Here is a 17,723-nt window from a genome sequence, read left to right as displayed (position 1 = left end):
CAGTCCCTCCTGCAGCAAAGCACCCCCACAACATGATGCTGCCACACCCGTACTTCACAGTTGGGATGGTGTTCTTCAGGCTTGCAAGCCTCCCCCTTTTTCCTCCAAACATAACGATGGTCATTATGGCCAAACAGTTATATTTTTGTTTCATCAGACCAGAGGATATTTCTCCAAAATGTACAATCTTTGTCCCCATGTGCTGTTGCAAACCGTAGTCTGGCTTTTTTATGGCGGTTTTGGAGCAATGGCTTCTTCCTTGCTGAGCGGCCTTTCAGGTTATGTCGATATTGGACTTGTTTTACTGTGGATATAGATACTTCTGTACCTGTTTCCTCTGGCATCTTCACAAGGTCCTTTGCTGTTGTTCTGGGATTGATTTGCACTTTTCACACCAAGGTACGTTCATCTCTAGGAGACAGAACGCGTCTCCTTCCTGAGCAGTATGACTGCTGCGTGGTCCCATGGTGTTTATACTTGCGTACTATTGTTTGTACAGATGAACGTGGTACCTTCAAGCGTTTGGAAATTGCTCCCACGGATGAACCAGACTTGTGGAGGTCTACAATTTATTTTCTGAGGTCTTGGCTGATTTTATTTTGATTGTCCTATGATGTCAAACAAAGTGACACTGAGTTTGAAGGTGGGCCTTGAAATGCATCCACAGGTACACCTCCAGTTGACTCAAATGATGTCATGGCTTTAGAAGCTTCTGATAGGCTAATTGACATCAATTTCTGGAATTTTCCAAGCAGTTTAAAGGCACAATCAACTTAGTGTATGTAAACTTTTGACCTACTGGAATTGTAATGCGGTGAAATAATCTGTCTGTAAACAAATGTTGGAAAAATGACTTGTGTCATGCACAAAGTAGATGTCCTAACCGACTTATCAAAACTATAGTTTGTTAACAAGACATTTTTGGAGTGGTTGTGAAACGAGTGTTAATGGCTCCAACCTAAGTGAATGTAAACTTCCGACTTCAATTGTATATTTTTGGCGGACTGTTTCAACGGCTAGTGTGTATACCCTGTCATAAATAGTTTTCTCTCTTCCTCCCTAGCACCTAATGGTGATGTGGAGACCAACTCTCACATTGCAGCACATTCAGCCAAGTGGGCATTCTGGTTCAGAACCATGGGTAATTGTTTTATTTTAATAATTGACTTTATTGTAATGATTTTAGTTTCCTCTCTTCTGTTTTTGTTACTAGCTAGTGATGCAGTGTTTGTCATAATGTCTGACTCTCCGGAGGCTTATCAGTGTTGCTTCTGTATCTGCATTTCTTGCTGTTTGGTGTTTTAGGCTCGGTATCTCCTATAAGCTCTTTAGGACTTCTGCCAATGTAAAAAGGGCTTTTTAAATAAATGTGATTCCCTGTACAGAGAACCTGAACAAGCTGGGGAAGTACACTCTGCACCTGAACACAATACTCAATGTCAATGAGAGCAACGCTACCGTCTGGGCTGGGAATCGGCTTCCCAACCACACACTGGACTTCTCCATTACTGGTAAGTTAATTTCTGAAATCAGACTGCCACACATATACATTATATGCGTTGGCCCTCTCCAGTAGCAATCAGATCCATCTCCTAAACAGCTGTTTCCTCTCTTTTCTCCTCTCCTAGAGGGCAGTGCAAAGAGGTTTGTGGTGGGCACAGTGAACACCCTGCTCCATGTGGGGGTGCCTTTCCACATCCCACTGGAGCTGCTGGATGAATACGGTCACCCTGCTCGCTCCCCTCCCAACCTCAAGCCCCTCCTGGAATGCAGGTAGGTTACACATAAAAATAGTTAAACACATTGTCATGTTTGATATGTTTTGTTTTGCGTACTTTGTGTCTGTGCAGAGTATTTCCAAAGAATTTTCTAAAGATATTAATTAAATGCGCTGATTCATTGATTGATAGGTGTTTTTATTTTCTGTTTGCACATCCCCTCTGTGTGTGTTGACTGTGTAATAAAGACGTTTCCCTGCAGGGCTCAGCCCCGGAGTCTGTCAGTCAGCTCCTCGCTGTTAAGCTGGTGGTTCTTACTGTGTTTCAGTGCCCTGGAAGTGAGTTACGAGGGGGTGACCGCTAGGGGGAACATTTTGAACATCCGAGGCGTCAGAGCCAGGGGGGCGGTGCAGCACTACCAGAGCAAGGTCAGAGACCCGCTGGTTTCCAGGGCTGCAGGGCTCTCACTTTACCTCTATCCAGATGAACCTCAAAGTAACAGACACTCGACTGAAAGCTTTCTCAAATTACGTCCCCAAGTAATGTGTGAAATATATGGGTCTTATTTTTCTCTCGGCAGACGCACGACTTGAAAGTGGTACTGCCTGGCCTCAAACAGGACTCGCAGACTCTGAAGATCAGCCTTCTCCCTGGTAAAGTGATTGATTTAACTTGAAGTCACAAATGAAAGAATGTTTGTGCTCTTAGGTATTCAGAGAAAAATACTTGTTAACTTGGTAAACAGCGAACGGACCATTTGCATTAAAACTCTGTTTTAACAACCTGTGATTTACGGCAACAACTTGGGGGGGTCTGTTGGTCTGCTTTGAGAAGAAATATCCTCTTTAATGGGGGGGGTTTGTCGGTGGATCCCGACAAGGACTTTCAAGTCAATGATTGCCCTGGTGACAGTTGCATATGCTGTCCAGCTGTGGCTTGAGGGCTAGTTAGGGTGACATGGGATAACAAAACACATTAACCACCCTTTAGGACTTATAAAACATAAATATGTAGTCCAAACAATTTTACAAGCAGCACTGTATATACAGTCACCTCCAAATGTATTTGGACAGTGACATATTTGTACTCCTGCACTTTTTAAATGACACAATGACTGAGGTTAAAGTGCAGACTCCTTTTTAATCTGAGGGAATGATGAGTGAGGAAGTTACTGTGATGGCGAGAGGTTAGCATGAGGGTCTTGAGGGTATGATAAACTCAGCAAACTTAACTTTATTTTCAGCAAACTTAACATGTGTAAATGTTTGTATGAACATGACATGATTCAACAACTGAGACATAAACTGAACAATTTCCACAGACATGTGACTAACAGAAATATAGAAGAATGTATATATTTTTTTCACCTTTATTTAACCAGGTAGGCTAGTTCTCATTTACAACTGCGACCTGGCCAAGATAAAGCATAGCAGTGTGAACAGACAACACAGAGTTACACATGGAGTAAACAATTAACAAGTCAATAATACAGTAGAAAAAAGGAGAGTCTATATACATTGTGTGCAAAAGGCATGAGGAGGTAGGCGAATAATTACAATTTTGCAGATTAACACGAGTGATAAATGATCAGATGTACAGGTAGAGATATTGGTGTGCAAAAGAGCAGAAAATAAAATAAATAAAAACAGTATGGGGATGAGGTAGGTAAAAATGGGTGGGCTATTTACCGATAGACTATGTACAGCGGCAGCGATCGGTTAGCTGCTCAGATAGCAGATGTTTGAAGTTGGTGAGGGAGATAAAAGTCACCAACTTCAGTGATTTTTGCAATTCGTTCCAGTCACAGGCAGCAGAGAACTGGAACGAAAGGTGGCCAAATGAGGTGTTGGCTTTAGGGATGATCAGGGAGATACACCTGCTGGTGCGTGTGTTACGAGTGGGTGTTGCCATCGTGACCAGTGAACTGAGATAAGGCGGAGCTTTACCTAGCATGGACTTGTGTTCCTGAACAAAGGGGGGGGTAAAATTCAAAAGTAACAGTCCGTATCTGGTGTGACCATCAGCTGCATGAAGTACTGCAGTGCATCTCCTACTCATGGACTGCACCAGATTTGCCCGTGCTTGCTGTGAGATGTTACCCCACTTTTCCATCAATGCACCTGCAAATTTCCAGACATTTCTGGGGAATGGGCCTAGCCCTCACTCTTCCGAACCAACAGGTCCCAGACGTGCTCAATGGGATTGAGATCAGGGCTCTTCGCTGGCCACTGCAGAACACTGACATTCCTGTCTTACAGGAAATCACGCACAGAATAAGCCGTATGGCTGGTGGCATTGTCATGCTGAAGGGTCATGTCAGGATGAGCCTGCAGGAAGGGTACCACATGAGGGAGGAGGATGTCTTCCCTGTAACGCACAGCATTGAGATTGCCTGAAATGACAACAAGCTCAGTCCTATGATGCTGTGACACACCGTCCCAGACCATGACGGACCCTCCACCTCCAAATCGATCCCGCTCCAGAATACAGGCCTCGGTGTAACGCTCATTCCTTCGACGATAAACGCGAATCCGACCATCACCCCTGGTGAGATAAAACCGCAACTCGTCAGTGAAGAGCACTTTTTGCCAGCCCTGTCTGGGTAAAACCCACGGTCGCTGGACCATAGGCAACGTTGTTGCCAGTGATGTCTGGTGAAGACTTGCCTACCAACAGGCCTACAAGCCCTCATTCCAGCCTCTCTCAGCCTATTGTGGACAGTCTGAGCACTGATGGAGGGATTGTGCGTTCCTGGTGTAACTCTGGTGGTTGTTGTTGCCATCCTATACCGCAGGTGTGATGTTCGGATGTACCGATCCTCTGCAGATGTTACACGTTGTCTGATACTGCGAGGACGATTTGATGATCAGTTGTCTCCCAGTAGCGCTGTCTTATTTTAAACCCTTTACAATGAAGATCTGTGAAGTTATTTGGATTTTTACAAATTATCTTTGAGAGACAGTGTTCTGAAAAAGGGACATTTCTTTATTTGCTGAGTTTATTTGTCTAGCTTTCTCCATAATCATGGTAACATCTACATTAATGTAGAAGTCTTTAGAAACGTATTCTTATTTACAATAAAAGTGACTCCAAAATGACAATACATTATTGTCATTTATTTATTCTATTTAGTACAAAATAATCTGAAACTCACTCAAAACAACTGCAAATACATCCAATACATTTGTGGAGTCACAAGCTTGATGTAGTCATTGCATGCTTGGAATATGGGACCAAACACTAAACTTTTAACTACTTTAATACGGAAACGAATTTGTCCCGATACTGTTGGGGGGGACGAGGCACAGAAAGTGCTGCAATTGATGAAAATGTCCTCAAATTAAAGCTGACTGTCTGCACTTTTAGTCTCATGTAGTAGCCTCGCATTGTGTAATTTCAAATCCAAAGTGCTGGAGTAGAGAGCCAAAACAACAAAACATGTCACTGTCCCAATACTTTTGGAGCTCAATGTGTTCAGTGTACATGTAAAGGACATTCCATAGTAGTGTGTCAGCTGAATGTGTGTTTTTTACAGGTAACCCAGATTCACTGAAAGTGAAACAAGAGGATCCAATCACTGTGGAGAATGGAACTTCGGTTAGCTTTGATGTGGAGGTCCATGACATAGCAGGAAACGTCACAGCTCACCCCAAACTGATCATCAGCTGCCAGGTAAAATCAGACTAGACCCTGACTCTGGAGGTATATACTCAAGTCAAAAGCAGAGGAATTACACAACTGCAATTTCTATCCCCATCACTAACTTGGCATGCCTATGGCTTCTTCCAGTTCAGTTAAACATTTTCTGAAATCTTAAGTTCCATCTAGTGTTTGGTGTTTCCATGCTCATACATTTGAATGTTTTTTTTTTACTAAAGTCCACTTCTTAATAATGAAGTACAATAGGCATTTTGATGTCTTCAAAGGCACCAAGTAGCATCAAGTTCTCGTAAGGGCAAAACGAGCACCTTGAGAATGTTGTCAGACTTGGACCTGCAGCCTGCGGGATCTGTGTGTACTAGTTCCGCCTCCAAGTTTCTCAGCAGTTGGCTAATGAAAACCACTGGCTCCAGTAGAACAGCCATTCCCTCTTCAGGAAACAAACTAATATAAAGGGAGAGGCGGGCTTGTCCCTCTGCCAGAGCACTATTTCAACTCTTTAGGGTTGAGTAAGAGGGTGTGTCACTGTCCCAGAGAGTATGTGCAATTTAGGGCCACTCCATACAGCAAGTTACCAGAGTTGTATTCATTAGTGCATACCATAGCAAAATGTTTTGCAATGGAAAACAAGTGTTTCTTATTGGACAAAGTAGTCCCTCCCCTATTTGATCGTTGCGTTCCTTGTGAATACGATCCAGCTCTTTGCCAGAATATCTACCAGTAGGATAGAATCCATGAATGATATCTGGCTTGTGGACTTCTGATGGGCCATCTGGACATCTCCCAAGTGAGGGGGCTCTAGGAGGCAGATCTCACCTACGGGAATACTTTTGTGACTTTTAAAATCTGATCACAACCCATAAATTAGCACATGCTTCTGAATTGCTTCAATTTATCAACACATTGCTGTTCTGGAGATTAAATCATGCTGGATTGAGTGTAGGAATTAGTCTCCTCCTTCAGGAAAGGCTTTAACTGCTTTGAAGTTGAGGCAGCTATATTACCCTGGTGGCGCCATTGCTCCACATGTCTCCATCCCTTTCCTTTCTCACTAAGATAAAGAGGAGTTCAATGTTTGCCAACAGTGCCCACTGGGCCTGATAGAATGTCCTCCATGCCACTCTTCCCTTCCAGATGAGTGCATAAAGCGACTGTTGCCCAATGGCAGGAAAGGAATGCGTTTTTGTATACAGTGCATCCGGGAAAGTATTCCGACCCCTTGATTCCCCCATTTTGTTTTCTTGCAGCCTTTAAAATGGATTAAATAGTATTTTTTTCCCCTCATCAAGCTACACACAATACCTGATAATGACAAAGTGAAAGCAGGTTTTTAGAAATGTTAGCCAATTTTATAAAAATAAAATAAAAAAAAATCCATATTTACATAAGTATTCAAACCCTTTGTTATGAGACTCGAAATTTCGCTCCGGTGCATCCTGTTTCCATTGATCATCCTTAATGTTTCTACAACTTGATTGTAGTCCACCTGTGGTAAATTCAATTGATTGGACATTATTTGGAGATCACACACCTGTCTATATAAGGTCCCACAGTTGACAGTGCATGTCAGAGCAACAACCAAGCCATGGGGTCGAAGGAATTGCCGGTAGAGCTCCGCGACAGGATTGTGTCGAGGCACAAATCTGGGGAAGGATACCGGAAAATGTCTGCAGCACTGAAGATCCCCATGAACACAGTGGCCCTCCATCATTCTTAACTGGAAGAAGTTTGGAACCACCAAGACTGTTCCGAGAGCTTGGCCGCCCAGCCAAACTGAGCAAACGGGGGAGAAGGGCCTTGGTCAGGGAGGTGACCAAGAACCCGATGGTCACTCTGACGGAGCTCCAGAGTTCCTCTGTGGAGATGTTAAAAACTGTCAGAAGGACAACCATCTCTGCAGCACTCCACCAATCAGATCTTTATGATAGTGGTCAGACTGAGGCCACTCCTCTGTAAAAGGCACATGACAACCCCCTTGGATTTTGCCAAAAGGCACATAAAGGACTGACCATGAGAAACAAGATTCTCTGGTCTGATAAAACCAAGATTGATCTCTTTGGCCTAAATGCCAAGGGTCACGTCTAGAGGAAACCTGGCACCATCCCTACGGTGAAGCATGGTGGTGGTGGCAACATGCTGTGGGGATTTTGAATGGTGCAAAGTACAGAGATCCTTGATGGAAACCTGCTCCAGAGCACTCAGGACCTCCGACTGGGGTGAATGTTCACCTTCCAACAGGACAATGATGCTAAGCACACAGCCAGGACAACAGAGGAGTGGCTTCGGGACAAGTCTCGGAATGTCCTTGTGTTCCAGCCAGAGCCCGGACTTGAACCCGATGGAACATCTCTGGAGAGACCTGAAAATAGCTGTGCAGCGACGCTCCCATCCAACCTGACCGAGCTTGAGAGAATGGAAAACCTTCCCAAATACAGGTGTGCCAAGCTTGTAGCGTCGTACCCAAGAAGACTCGGCTGTAATCACTGCCAAAGGTGCTTCAACGAAGTACTGAGTAAAGGATCTGAGTACTTATGTAAATGTGATATTTCAGTTTTATATTTAATAAGTTAGCAAAAATGTCTAACCCTGTTTTGCTTTGTCATTATGGGGTATTTTGTGTAGATTGACTAGTCCCCCCTCAATGTTAGAATAATACTGAAACCTAACAAAATGTGGGAAAAGTCAATGGGTCCGATTTACTTTCTGAAGGCATTGTATACACCATCCATGACTCAAAGGCTTAAAAATCCTTCTGTAACCAGTCTCCTCCCCTTCATCTACACTGGTTTGAAGTGCATTTAACAGGTGACCTCAATAAGGTATCATAGCTTTCTTCTGGTCAGTTATGGAAAGAGCAGGTGTTCCTAATACGTTGTATACTCTGTGTATATTTGAGTCCTGGAAATCAATGAGTTGCTTGACAATGTTTCACTGTTTGTCAGCAGTGCCCACTGGGCCTGATTTTTAAAATGTCCTTATATAGACAACCTCTGCCTTCTGGAGTAACTCTTCCCTTCTAGATGCATAAAGAGACTGTTGCCCAATAGAATGAATGCGGTTAAAAAAACAAAAATTGAGTCCTGGAAGTCAACGTGTTGGCTTGACTATAATAAAATATATTTGTGCGGTATGTATCTTTCTGTGGGGTCTCAGTTGCAGGGGATCCCTGGTTCGTCCTCCATGGTGGCTGTAGACTGCAGTAACACAGGAGCCGGGACCCTGGTGCTAAAACCAATCACCTTCAAAAATATTGCGGGAGACCAGACGGTTAAAGCTACATTTGATATTCCCGTAAGTAATTGTTTGTCATCTATTAAGACCTCCCCTTTGTTTCACCTCAAACTTCTTAATGTCTCCTTTCAACTTATTTCACCCCCTCCATGGAGCTCAATGATAGAAAAAAGAAGCTCCTGCACACTGCCATTTTTTTCACTGCTTCATAAGGTTTTGTCTTTCAGTCCAATATTATTTGGGGCTTTTAAAATATTTTCAGTGTAAAAACATAACACGAATACATTTTGTCAAGTGAAATGATACATGTTCATTCATCCCTTCTTACCCATCAGAGTCAGAAGAGTGTAGCTCCAGTCCAGAGGGATCTGAGGGTTGTCCCCAGCACCCGTGTGTCACGTCTCGAGGTGTACAGTCAGGAGGACGAGGACAGCCTGGTGGACTCCATGGTGCTTAGGGACAAGGAAAAGATAGACTGGACTGCAGGGGACCTCCTGGAGAACCTCAATTATAGACTGTATGATGAGAGAGGCAGGGTGGTCCCTCTGTCTGAGGAGATGGCCCGGAGGATCAAGGTAATGATGACACCACCCTGACCATGTATGAATTAGGGCTGGGGATGACAAGGGACCTCACGATACGGTATTATCAAGATACTTGCGTGCAGATACGATTTATGTATTGCAATTCGACATTCCAAACATATTGCTCACCATATGTCTGCTGCAGAGGGACAACCGAGGGCCATAAGAAAACACGTTCTGATCAGTCATGGAAATAAGTGCTGAAAACATTGTCTCACTGTTTAAAAAGACGGAGAACAAATATGAAGGACAAATACTGGCATTTTGATGGAGGTACAGCTGACTAGAGCATATAAATGAGGGGGCATCTGAATCTAGATCAGCATTCCTCCTCTGAGATGCTTTATGAATACGGGGCCCAGGAGTCCTGCATTAGAGTTGACATGGATATTAGATCAGTATTGATGCTTCTAGCAGCCTGTTGTCTGAGACTCCCCTGTTTCTCTGTTGTGACTGTGTCAGGTGAACTGGGCGGCTGACGTGAGTGTGGAGGAGCTGGCCCAGGGGAAGCTGCCCAACGTGCCAGTCCCGACGCTGGTGAAGGAGGAGCACTTCTATCAGGTCTCCTACATGGAGGAGCTGGTGTCTGTCGACACCTCCTTCACTATAGTGTAAGTCATCTGCTCAAACATGGGTAGAAAGATCTTGCACTCAAGCAACTTTTTTTTCTTTTTCTTTTTTTTTTCTTTTTTGGATGAGGCAAAGATTTTGGCCTCGTGGGTGAAAAGATACAAAGTAGACAATGTTAATATGCTTATAGTGGTAGCAACAAAAATTCATTTTGATTGCGCTTATCATATCAGTGCGGCGGGCCTGTTTTTCATTGGCTATGTGTTGGTTTTAGGCCCCGCCCCGATGAGCCGAAACACATGAAGGCCACCCTGAGCGAGTCGACCGTGAGGATGGGAGAGGTCCTATCAGGAAAGATCTGTGAGTCTGGAGCCATCAACAGTTGACTCTCTTGACACCTAATTCACATTTAAACACTTCTTCTTGATTACCTTCCAAATGAGAAACCGGTCATCCCCTTTCCCAGTCTTACAGCTTACAGACCAGTATGGTAATAAAACTCTGATGCTGACTGCGACCTGTGTCGACTCTCTCGCCGTGGATGCCGAGGGTCTTGACAAAGCATCCCTGGTCTTTACCTGGCAGGTACATTGAATAAATCCAAGTGATTTTGTAATGTTATCATCATTGAGAATTTTTGCTGAAAGTATAATTTGCGTCAAAACATCCCATATTGTCCTTAAAGCTACAGTCTGTGAATTGGAAAAACAACAAAACGAAATGTCCATTACGCCGTTGTGTTGTAACCAGGAGAGCACCCACTCCATGTTAGTGACAGGGGTGCGGTTCAACCCTGGGTTCCCAGGCATCAGAGAGCTGAACTTCACCTGGAGGGACTTTGCGGAGCATGTGACAATTAAATTGACGGCTGGGGTCCCTACACAGCTCAAACTAGTGGACGGACCACAAGAGGTGAGCATTAAGTTAAGGGCCAAGACACTCTTGACCACGCCAGTGTTGCCATTTTGTGAAGCAACCACTGAGTTTTGGTACATATTGGTCATGGCTGTCCTCTCTCCCTAACTAACTGTCATCCGTGTGTTGCGTCATTACCTCAGCCCCTGCAGGTACTGAATGAGCAGGGCATCCAGACGCCCTTCCTCCTCCAGCTGTTTGACGAGTGGGGGAACCCCTCTCCTGACCAGAGGGTTGTGGTGACACTGAAGACTTCCACTCCAGCTCTAAAGGTCAGCCACTCTCCCCTCAACGAATGTAAAGGGGACATGGGGATTCTATAGCATTGGGGATATTGACCTCTATTGGGTAGCTTATCTTCTTGATAAGAAATTGTGATAAAGTCTTTTGTTTTTCAGGTGAAGTCACCCGTTAATTCACAACCGATAGACAAAGATGGAAAAGCCAGTTTCGTAGTGGACCATGTGAGCGGTCCAAAGTAAGTTCCTCACCCTATAATTCCTAACCACTTGCCATAATGACCCTGCAACCATATATTATTGGAGGGCCGTGTTCAACCCCTGTTGGTCTCCCAGGGGGGAGTATGCGCTGGAGTTCAGAGGGTCCTTCAACAAGAAGCCCATCCACGGTCCAGCCATAAAGCTTACCATTATCCCCGATCCTAACAAACCTGTCAAACTGGTGGTGGAGTACAACACAAACTCAGTGTTTCCTGCTGGAGGCACCCTCACAGGTCTGTACCTCTGTCTGTGGCGCCGCCTGTGTGTCTGCGGCTTCTGTGTCAGCTGACCTGTCATGGTTGTCTTTGTGTGGGTCCAGTGTTTTCAGTGTCTGTGGTGTCGGAGGAGGGCAGCACCATCAAGAACCTCAACCCTGCCAACATGTCCATGCTGTTGTGGAAGGGAGAGTCGTCAGGGACTTCAAGGCCCCCCTCAGGGGTGAGTTATGGGACACCCAGGGTGCATCCCAAATGGCACCCTATTGCCTATATAGTGCAGAGCCCTAAAGTAGTGCACTATTAAGGGAATTCAGTGCCATTTGGGACTGAGACCCAAAGGGACGAATGAACTTTAAGACTTTGGCTGTCACACAAGGACACAACTTTTCACATTACTTGTAAAAAAATATATATACAAACACTACAGTTCAAACGTTTGGTGTCACTGAGAAATGTCCTTGTTTTTGAAATAAAAGCAATTTTTTGGGGGCCATTTTAAATTAACATCAAATTGATCAGAAATACAGTGTAGACATTGTTAATGTTGTAAATGACTATTGTAGCTGGAAACGGCAGATTTTTTAAATGGAATATCTACAGAGGCCCATTATCAGCAATCATCACGCCTGTGTGCCAATGGCACATTGTTAGCTAATCCAAGTTATTCATTTTAAAAGGTTAATTAATCATTAGAAAACCCTTTTGCAATTGTTAGCACAGCTGAAAACTGTTTTACTCATTAAAGAAGCAATACAACTGGCCTTCTTTAGTCTAGTTGAGTGTCTGAAGCATCAGCATTTGTGGGTTCAATTACAGGCTCAAAATGGACAAAAATATAGACTTTTCTTCTGAAACTCGGTCTATTCTTGCTCTGAGAAATGAAGGTTATTCTATGCGAGAAATTGCCAAGAAACTGAAGATCTCGTACAACACTGTACTACTCCCTTCACAAAACAGCGCAAACTGTCTCTAACCAGAATAGAAAGAGGAGTGGGAGGCTCCGGTGCACAACTGAGCAAGAGGACAAGTACATTAGTGTCTAGTTTGAGAAACAGACGCCTCACAAGTCCTCAACTGGCAGGTTCATTAAATAGCAGCCGCAAAACACCAGTCTCAACATCAACAGTGAAGAGGCGACTCCGGGATACTGGCCAGAGTTCCTGTGTCCAGTGTCTGCATTCATTTGCCCATCTTAATCTTTTCTTTTTATTGGCCAGTCTGAAATATGGCTTTTTCTTTGCAACTCTGCCCCAAAGGCAAGCGTCCCGGAGTCACCTCTTCACTGTTGACGTTGAGACTGGTGTTTTGCGGGTACTATTTAATAAAGCTGCCAGTTGAGGACTTGTGAGGTGTATGTTTCTCAAACTAGACACTCTATTGTACTTGTCCTCTTGCTCAGTTGTGCACCGGGGCCTCCCGCTCTCTCTATAGAGCCAGTCTGCGCTGTTCTGTGAAGGTAGTATTACACAGCATTGTACGAGATCTTCAGTTTCTTGGCAATTTCTTGCATGGAATAGCCTTCATTTCTCAAAACAAGAATAGACCGAGTTTCAGAAGAAAAGTCTCTATATTTTTGTCCTTTTTGAGCCTGTAATTGAACCCACAAATGCTGATGCTTCAGACACTCAACTAGTCTAAAGAAGGCCAGTTTTATTGCTTCTTTAATGAGCAAAACAGTGTTCATCTGTGCTAACATAATTGCAAAATTATGATCAATTAGCCTTTTTTAAATGATAAACTTGGATTAGCTAACACAACATGATGGAACACAGGCGTGATGATTGCTGATAATGGGCCTATGTAAATAATCCATAAAAAATCAGCCGTTTCCAGCTGCAATAGTCATTTAAAACATTAACAATGTCTACGAGTATGATCAATTTGATGTTAACGGACATAAAAACAAAGACATTTCTAAGTGACCCCAAACTTTTGAATGTGTGTACATGCGAACGTACATACATACGTACATACATGCATGCGAACGTACATACATGCATGCGAACGTACATACATGCATGCGAACGTACATACATGCATGCGAACGTACATGCATGCGAACGTACATGCATGCGAACGTACATGCATGCGAACGTACATGCATGCGAACGTACATGCATGCGAACATACATACATACATACATACATACATACATACATACATACATACATACATACATACACAAAAAGGGATGGCAATAAAGAATACTCATTGTGTTCATGCTTTTTTTTAAAGGCTGCCCAACTGAAATGCAGCAAACCCATGGAAGACGAAAAGGCGAACAGTTTTCACTTCAGGTAACCAATAGTTTTATTTTCGTACCCAGCTTGTGCTGGGTAATTGTAGTACTAAGATGGGTATTTCCTCTCCTGCCTAAATTGGCTTTAGAGACACACTACAAATTGCAAAGCAAGCGGGTGGCCGCGGTGTTAGCAATCACCTGATGGGTGGCAATTTAAACATTGAATTATTGGGAAATGAACATATAATGGTAACTGATATTCTAGGTGATGGCCACTTCATGGTGTATCAATACAAAGATTGTTTTATTTTTTATTAACCTTTATTCAACACACAAAGGTAGTCCTGTGATGTTTATATAAAATGATTCATTTTCATCTAACAGAGACAAAGTCATCCCAGACCATGTCGGGAAGTACACCATCCAGTTTGTGCTGTGTGTTGACAAGACTAAAGGGCTGTGGAGTCACCAGGTTAGTTCAACTTCAACCAGATGGCTTAGAGCCATAAACCCACTCCTCACAGACAACTAATTTCCAGACACCCCCAACTGACTTTGAGTGAAACACGTACACGTGGATATGGTCTCTGCTCTCCAAATTGGTCTCCTGTTAATCTTATGTAGAAGAAATGTCTTTCATGTCCAGTGGCTGCATGTCCATAGGTCTGTATGTCCAAAGGCCCCATAGGTCATTATTTTGTGCTACTTGTAGAACTATATTAATCACTTCTCTCTCTTTCTTGCCCTTGCCTAGTATGTCATAAATGTTGTACCCAATGATCCTGTCAAACTGGCCCCAGACCTGCAGCCACCAACCCCAGTGGTGGTTAACAACAACGTCCTTGACAGTCGGACTCTGGTGGAGGACATGTCTCTGAAATTAATGGTGAGATGATTAGATCCTCTGGCCAACAATTGTCATGAATCACTAAACATAGGATTAGTGAAGGGAAAAAAGCCAACTTGACTAAGCAGTAGAGCAAAACGTAGCATGGTTGCATGGTTAAAATGTTCTATCATTTTTGGTGACCAAGCCTTACTGAGGCCATATACGGTGTCTTCGGAAAGTATTCAGACGCCTTGACTTTTTCCACATTTTGTTACGTTGCAGCCTTATTCTAAAATGCATTTTTTTTTAAATGTATTATCCTCAGCAATCTATACACAATACCCCATAATGACAATTTGTTTTACAAATGTATTAAAAATAAAGAACTGAAATACCTTATTTACATAAGTATTCAGACCCTTTGCTATGACACTCAGTTGAGCTCCGGTGCATCATGTTTCCATTGATCATCCTTGAGATGTTTCTACAACTTGGTTGGAGTCCACCTGTGGTAAATTCAATTGATTGGACATGATTTGGAAAGCCACACGCCTGTATATAAAAGGTCCCACAGTTGACAGTGCATTTCAGAGCAAAAACAAAGCCATGAAGTCGAAGGAATTGTCCCTAGAGCTCCGAGACAGGATTGTGTCGTGGCACAGATCTGGGGAAAGGTACCCAACATTTCTGCAGCATTGAAGGTCCCCAAGAACACAGTGGCCTCCATTCTTAACTGGAAGAAGTTTGGAACCCCCACGACTCTTCCTAGAGCTGGCCGCCCGGGCCACACTGAACAATTGGGGGAAAGGATCTTGGTCAGTGCGGTGACCAAGAACCCAATGGTAACTCTGACAGAGTTTCTCTGTGGAGATGGGAGAAGGACAACCATCTCTGCAGCACTCCACCAATCAGGTCTTTATGGTAGATTGGCCAGACTGAAGCCACTCCTCAGTAAAAGGCACATGACGGCCCACTTGGAGTTTGGCAAAAGGCCCCTAAAGACTCTCAGACAATGAGAAACAAGATTCTGTGGTCTGATGAAACCAAGATTGAACGTCATGTCTAGGAAACCTGGCACCATTCCTACAGTGAAGCATGGTGGTGGCAGCATCATGCTGTGGGGATGTGTTTCAGTGGCAGGGACTGGAAGACTAGTCAGGATTGAGGCAAAGATGAGCAGAGCAAAGTACATTTATCCTTGATGAAAACCTGCTCCAGAGCTCTCAGGACCTCAGACTGGGGTGAAGGTTCACCTTCCAACGGGACAACGACCCTAAGCACACAGCCAAGACTGCACAGGAGGGGCTTCAGGACAAGTCTCTGAATGTCCTTGAGTAGCCCAGCCAGAGCCTGGACTTGAACCTGATCAAAAATCTCTGGAGAGACCTGAAAATAGCTGTGCAGCAACGCTCTGCATCCAACCTGACCGAGCATGAGAGGGTCTGCAAAGAAGAATGGGCGAAACGCCCCAAATACAGATGTGCCAATCTTGTAGCGTCATACCCAAGAAGTCTCTATGCTGTAATCGCTGCCAAAGGTCCTTCAACAAAATACTGAGTAACGGGTCTGAATACTTATGGAAATGTGATGTATATACACTGCTTTAAAAAAAAAGGGAACACCAAAATAACACATCCTAGATCTGAATTAATGAAATATTCTTATTAAATACTTTCTTCTTTACATAGTTGAAGGTGCTGACAACAAAATCACACATATTATCAATGGAAATCAAATGTATCAACCCATGGAGGTCTGGATTTGGAATCACACTCAAAATTAAAGTGGAAAACCACACTACAGGCTGATCCAACTTTGATGTAATGTCCTTAAAACAAGTCAAAATGAGGCTCAGTAGTGTGTGTGGCCTCCACGTGCCTGTATGACCTCCCTACAATGCCTGGGCATGCTCCTGATGAGGTGGTGGATGGTCTCCTGAGGGATCTCCTCCCAGACCTGGACTAAAGCATCCGCCAACTCCTGGACAGTCTGTGGTGCAACGTGGCGTTGGTGGATGGAGCGAGACATGATGTCCCAGATGTGCTCAATTGGATTCAGGTAAGGGGAACGGGCGGGCCAGTCCATAGCATCAATGCCTTCCTCTTGCAGGAACTGCAGACACACTCCAGCCACATGAGGTCTAGGATTGTCTTTCATTAGGAGGAACCCAGGGCCAACCGCACCAGCTAATGGTCTCACAGGGGGTCTGAGGATCTCATCTCGGTACCTAATGGCAGTCAGGCTACCTCTGGCGAGCACATGGAGGGCTGTGCGGCCCCCCAAAGAAATGCCATCCCACACCATGACTGACCCACCGCCAAACCGGTCGTGCTGGAGGATGTTGCAGGCAGCAGAACGTTCTCCATGGCGCCTCCAGACTCTGTCACGTCTGTCACATGTGCTCAGTGTGAACCTGCTTTCATCTGTGAAGAGCACAGTGGCGAATTTGCCAATCTTGGTGTTCTCTGGCAAATGCCAAACGTCCTGCACGGTGTTGAGCTGTAAGCACAACCCCCACCTGTGGACGTCGGGCCCTCATACCACCCTCATGGAGTCTGTTTCTGACACATGCACATTTGTGGCATGCTGGAGGTCATTTTGCAGGGCTCTGGCAGTGCTCCTCCTTGCAAAAAGGCAGAGGTAGCGGTCCTGCTGCTGGGTTGTTGCCCTCCTACGGCCTCCTCCTCGTCTCCTGATGTACTGGCCTGTCTCCTGATGTACTGGCCTGTCTCCCACCTCCATGCTCTGGACACTACGCTGACAGACACAACAAACCTTCTTGCCACAGCTCGCATTGATATGCCATCCAGGATGAGCTGCACTACCTGAGCCACTTGTGTGGGTTGTAAGACAACGTCTCATGCTACCACTAGAGTGAAACCACCACCAGCATTCAAAAGTGACCAGAACATCAGCCAGGAAGCATAGGAACTGAGAAGTGGTCTGTGGTCACCACCTGTAGAACCACTCCTTTATTGGGGGTGTCTTGCTAATTGCCTATAATTTCCACCTGTTATCTATTCCATTTGCACAACAGCATGTGAAATGTATTGTCAATCAGTGTTGCTTCCTAAGTGGACAGTTTGATTTCACAGAAGTGTGATTGACTTGGAGTTACATTGTGTTGTTTAAGTGTTCCCTTTATTTTTTTGAGCAGTGAATTTTAAATTGAATCAATTTTAGAATAAGGCTGTAACATAAAATGTGGAAAAAGTCAAGGGGTCTGAATACTTTACAAAGGCACTGTAAATAGAA

General features: G+C 44.2%; 1 protein-coding gene across 1 annotated transcript in view; it reads left to right on the top strand.

Moving 5' to 3' along the window:
* The window catches only part of smchd1 (structural maintenance of chromosomes flexible hinge domain containing 1), a 40,715-nt gene that overhangs the window by 16,769 nt on the left and 6,223 nt on the right, over positions 1-17,723 (top strand). The window contains exons 18-36 of the mRNA XM_035759788.2: positions 1,064-1,141; positions 1,386-1,511; positions 1,629-1,773; positions 2,047-2,146; positions 2,299-2,371; positions 5,254-5,390; positions 8,532-8,669; positions 8,945-9,184; positions 9,656-9,804; positions 10,038-10,123; positions 10,230-10,348; positions 10,514-10,675; positions 10,822-10,950; positions 11,077-11,156; positions 11,254-11,411; positions 11,498-11,616; positions 13,633-13,694; positions 14,024-14,111; positions 14,394-14,525. Of these exons, the coding sequence (XP_035615681.1) occupies positions 1,064-1,141; positions 1,386-1,511; positions 1,629-1,773; positions 2,047-2,146; positions 2,299-2,371; positions 5,254-5,390; positions 8,532-8,669; positions 8,945-9,184; positions 9,656-9,804; positions 10,038-10,123; positions 10,230-10,348; positions 10,514-10,675; positions 10,822-10,950; positions 11,077-11,156; positions 11,254-11,411; positions 11,498-11,616; positions 13,633-13,694; positions 14,024-14,111; positions 14,394-14,525 (2,321 nt within the window). The remainder of the gene's footprint in view (positions 1-1,063; positions 1,142-1,385; positions 1,512-1,628; positions 1,774-2,046; positions 2,147-2,298; positions 2,372-5,253; positions 5,391-8,531; positions 8,670-8,944; positions 9,185-9,655; positions 9,805-10,037; positions 10,124-10,229; positions 10,349-10,513; positions 10,676-10,821; positions 10,951-11,076; positions 11,157-11,253; positions 11,412-11,497; positions 11,617-13,632; positions 13,695-14,023; positions 14,112-14,393; positions 14,526-17,723) is intronic.

This window comes from Oncorhynchus keta, chromosome 4 (assembly GCF_023373465.1).
Source record: "Oncorhynchus keta strain PuntledgeMale-10-30-2019 chromosome 4, Oket_V2, whole genome shotgun sequence".
Lineage (NCBI taxonomy): Eukaryota > Metazoa > Chordata > Actinopteri > Salmoniformes > Salmonidae > Oncorhynchus > Oncorhynchus keta.
Note: the sequence above shows the minus strand (reverse complement) of the source record. Positions and strands in the feature narration are given on the sequence as shown.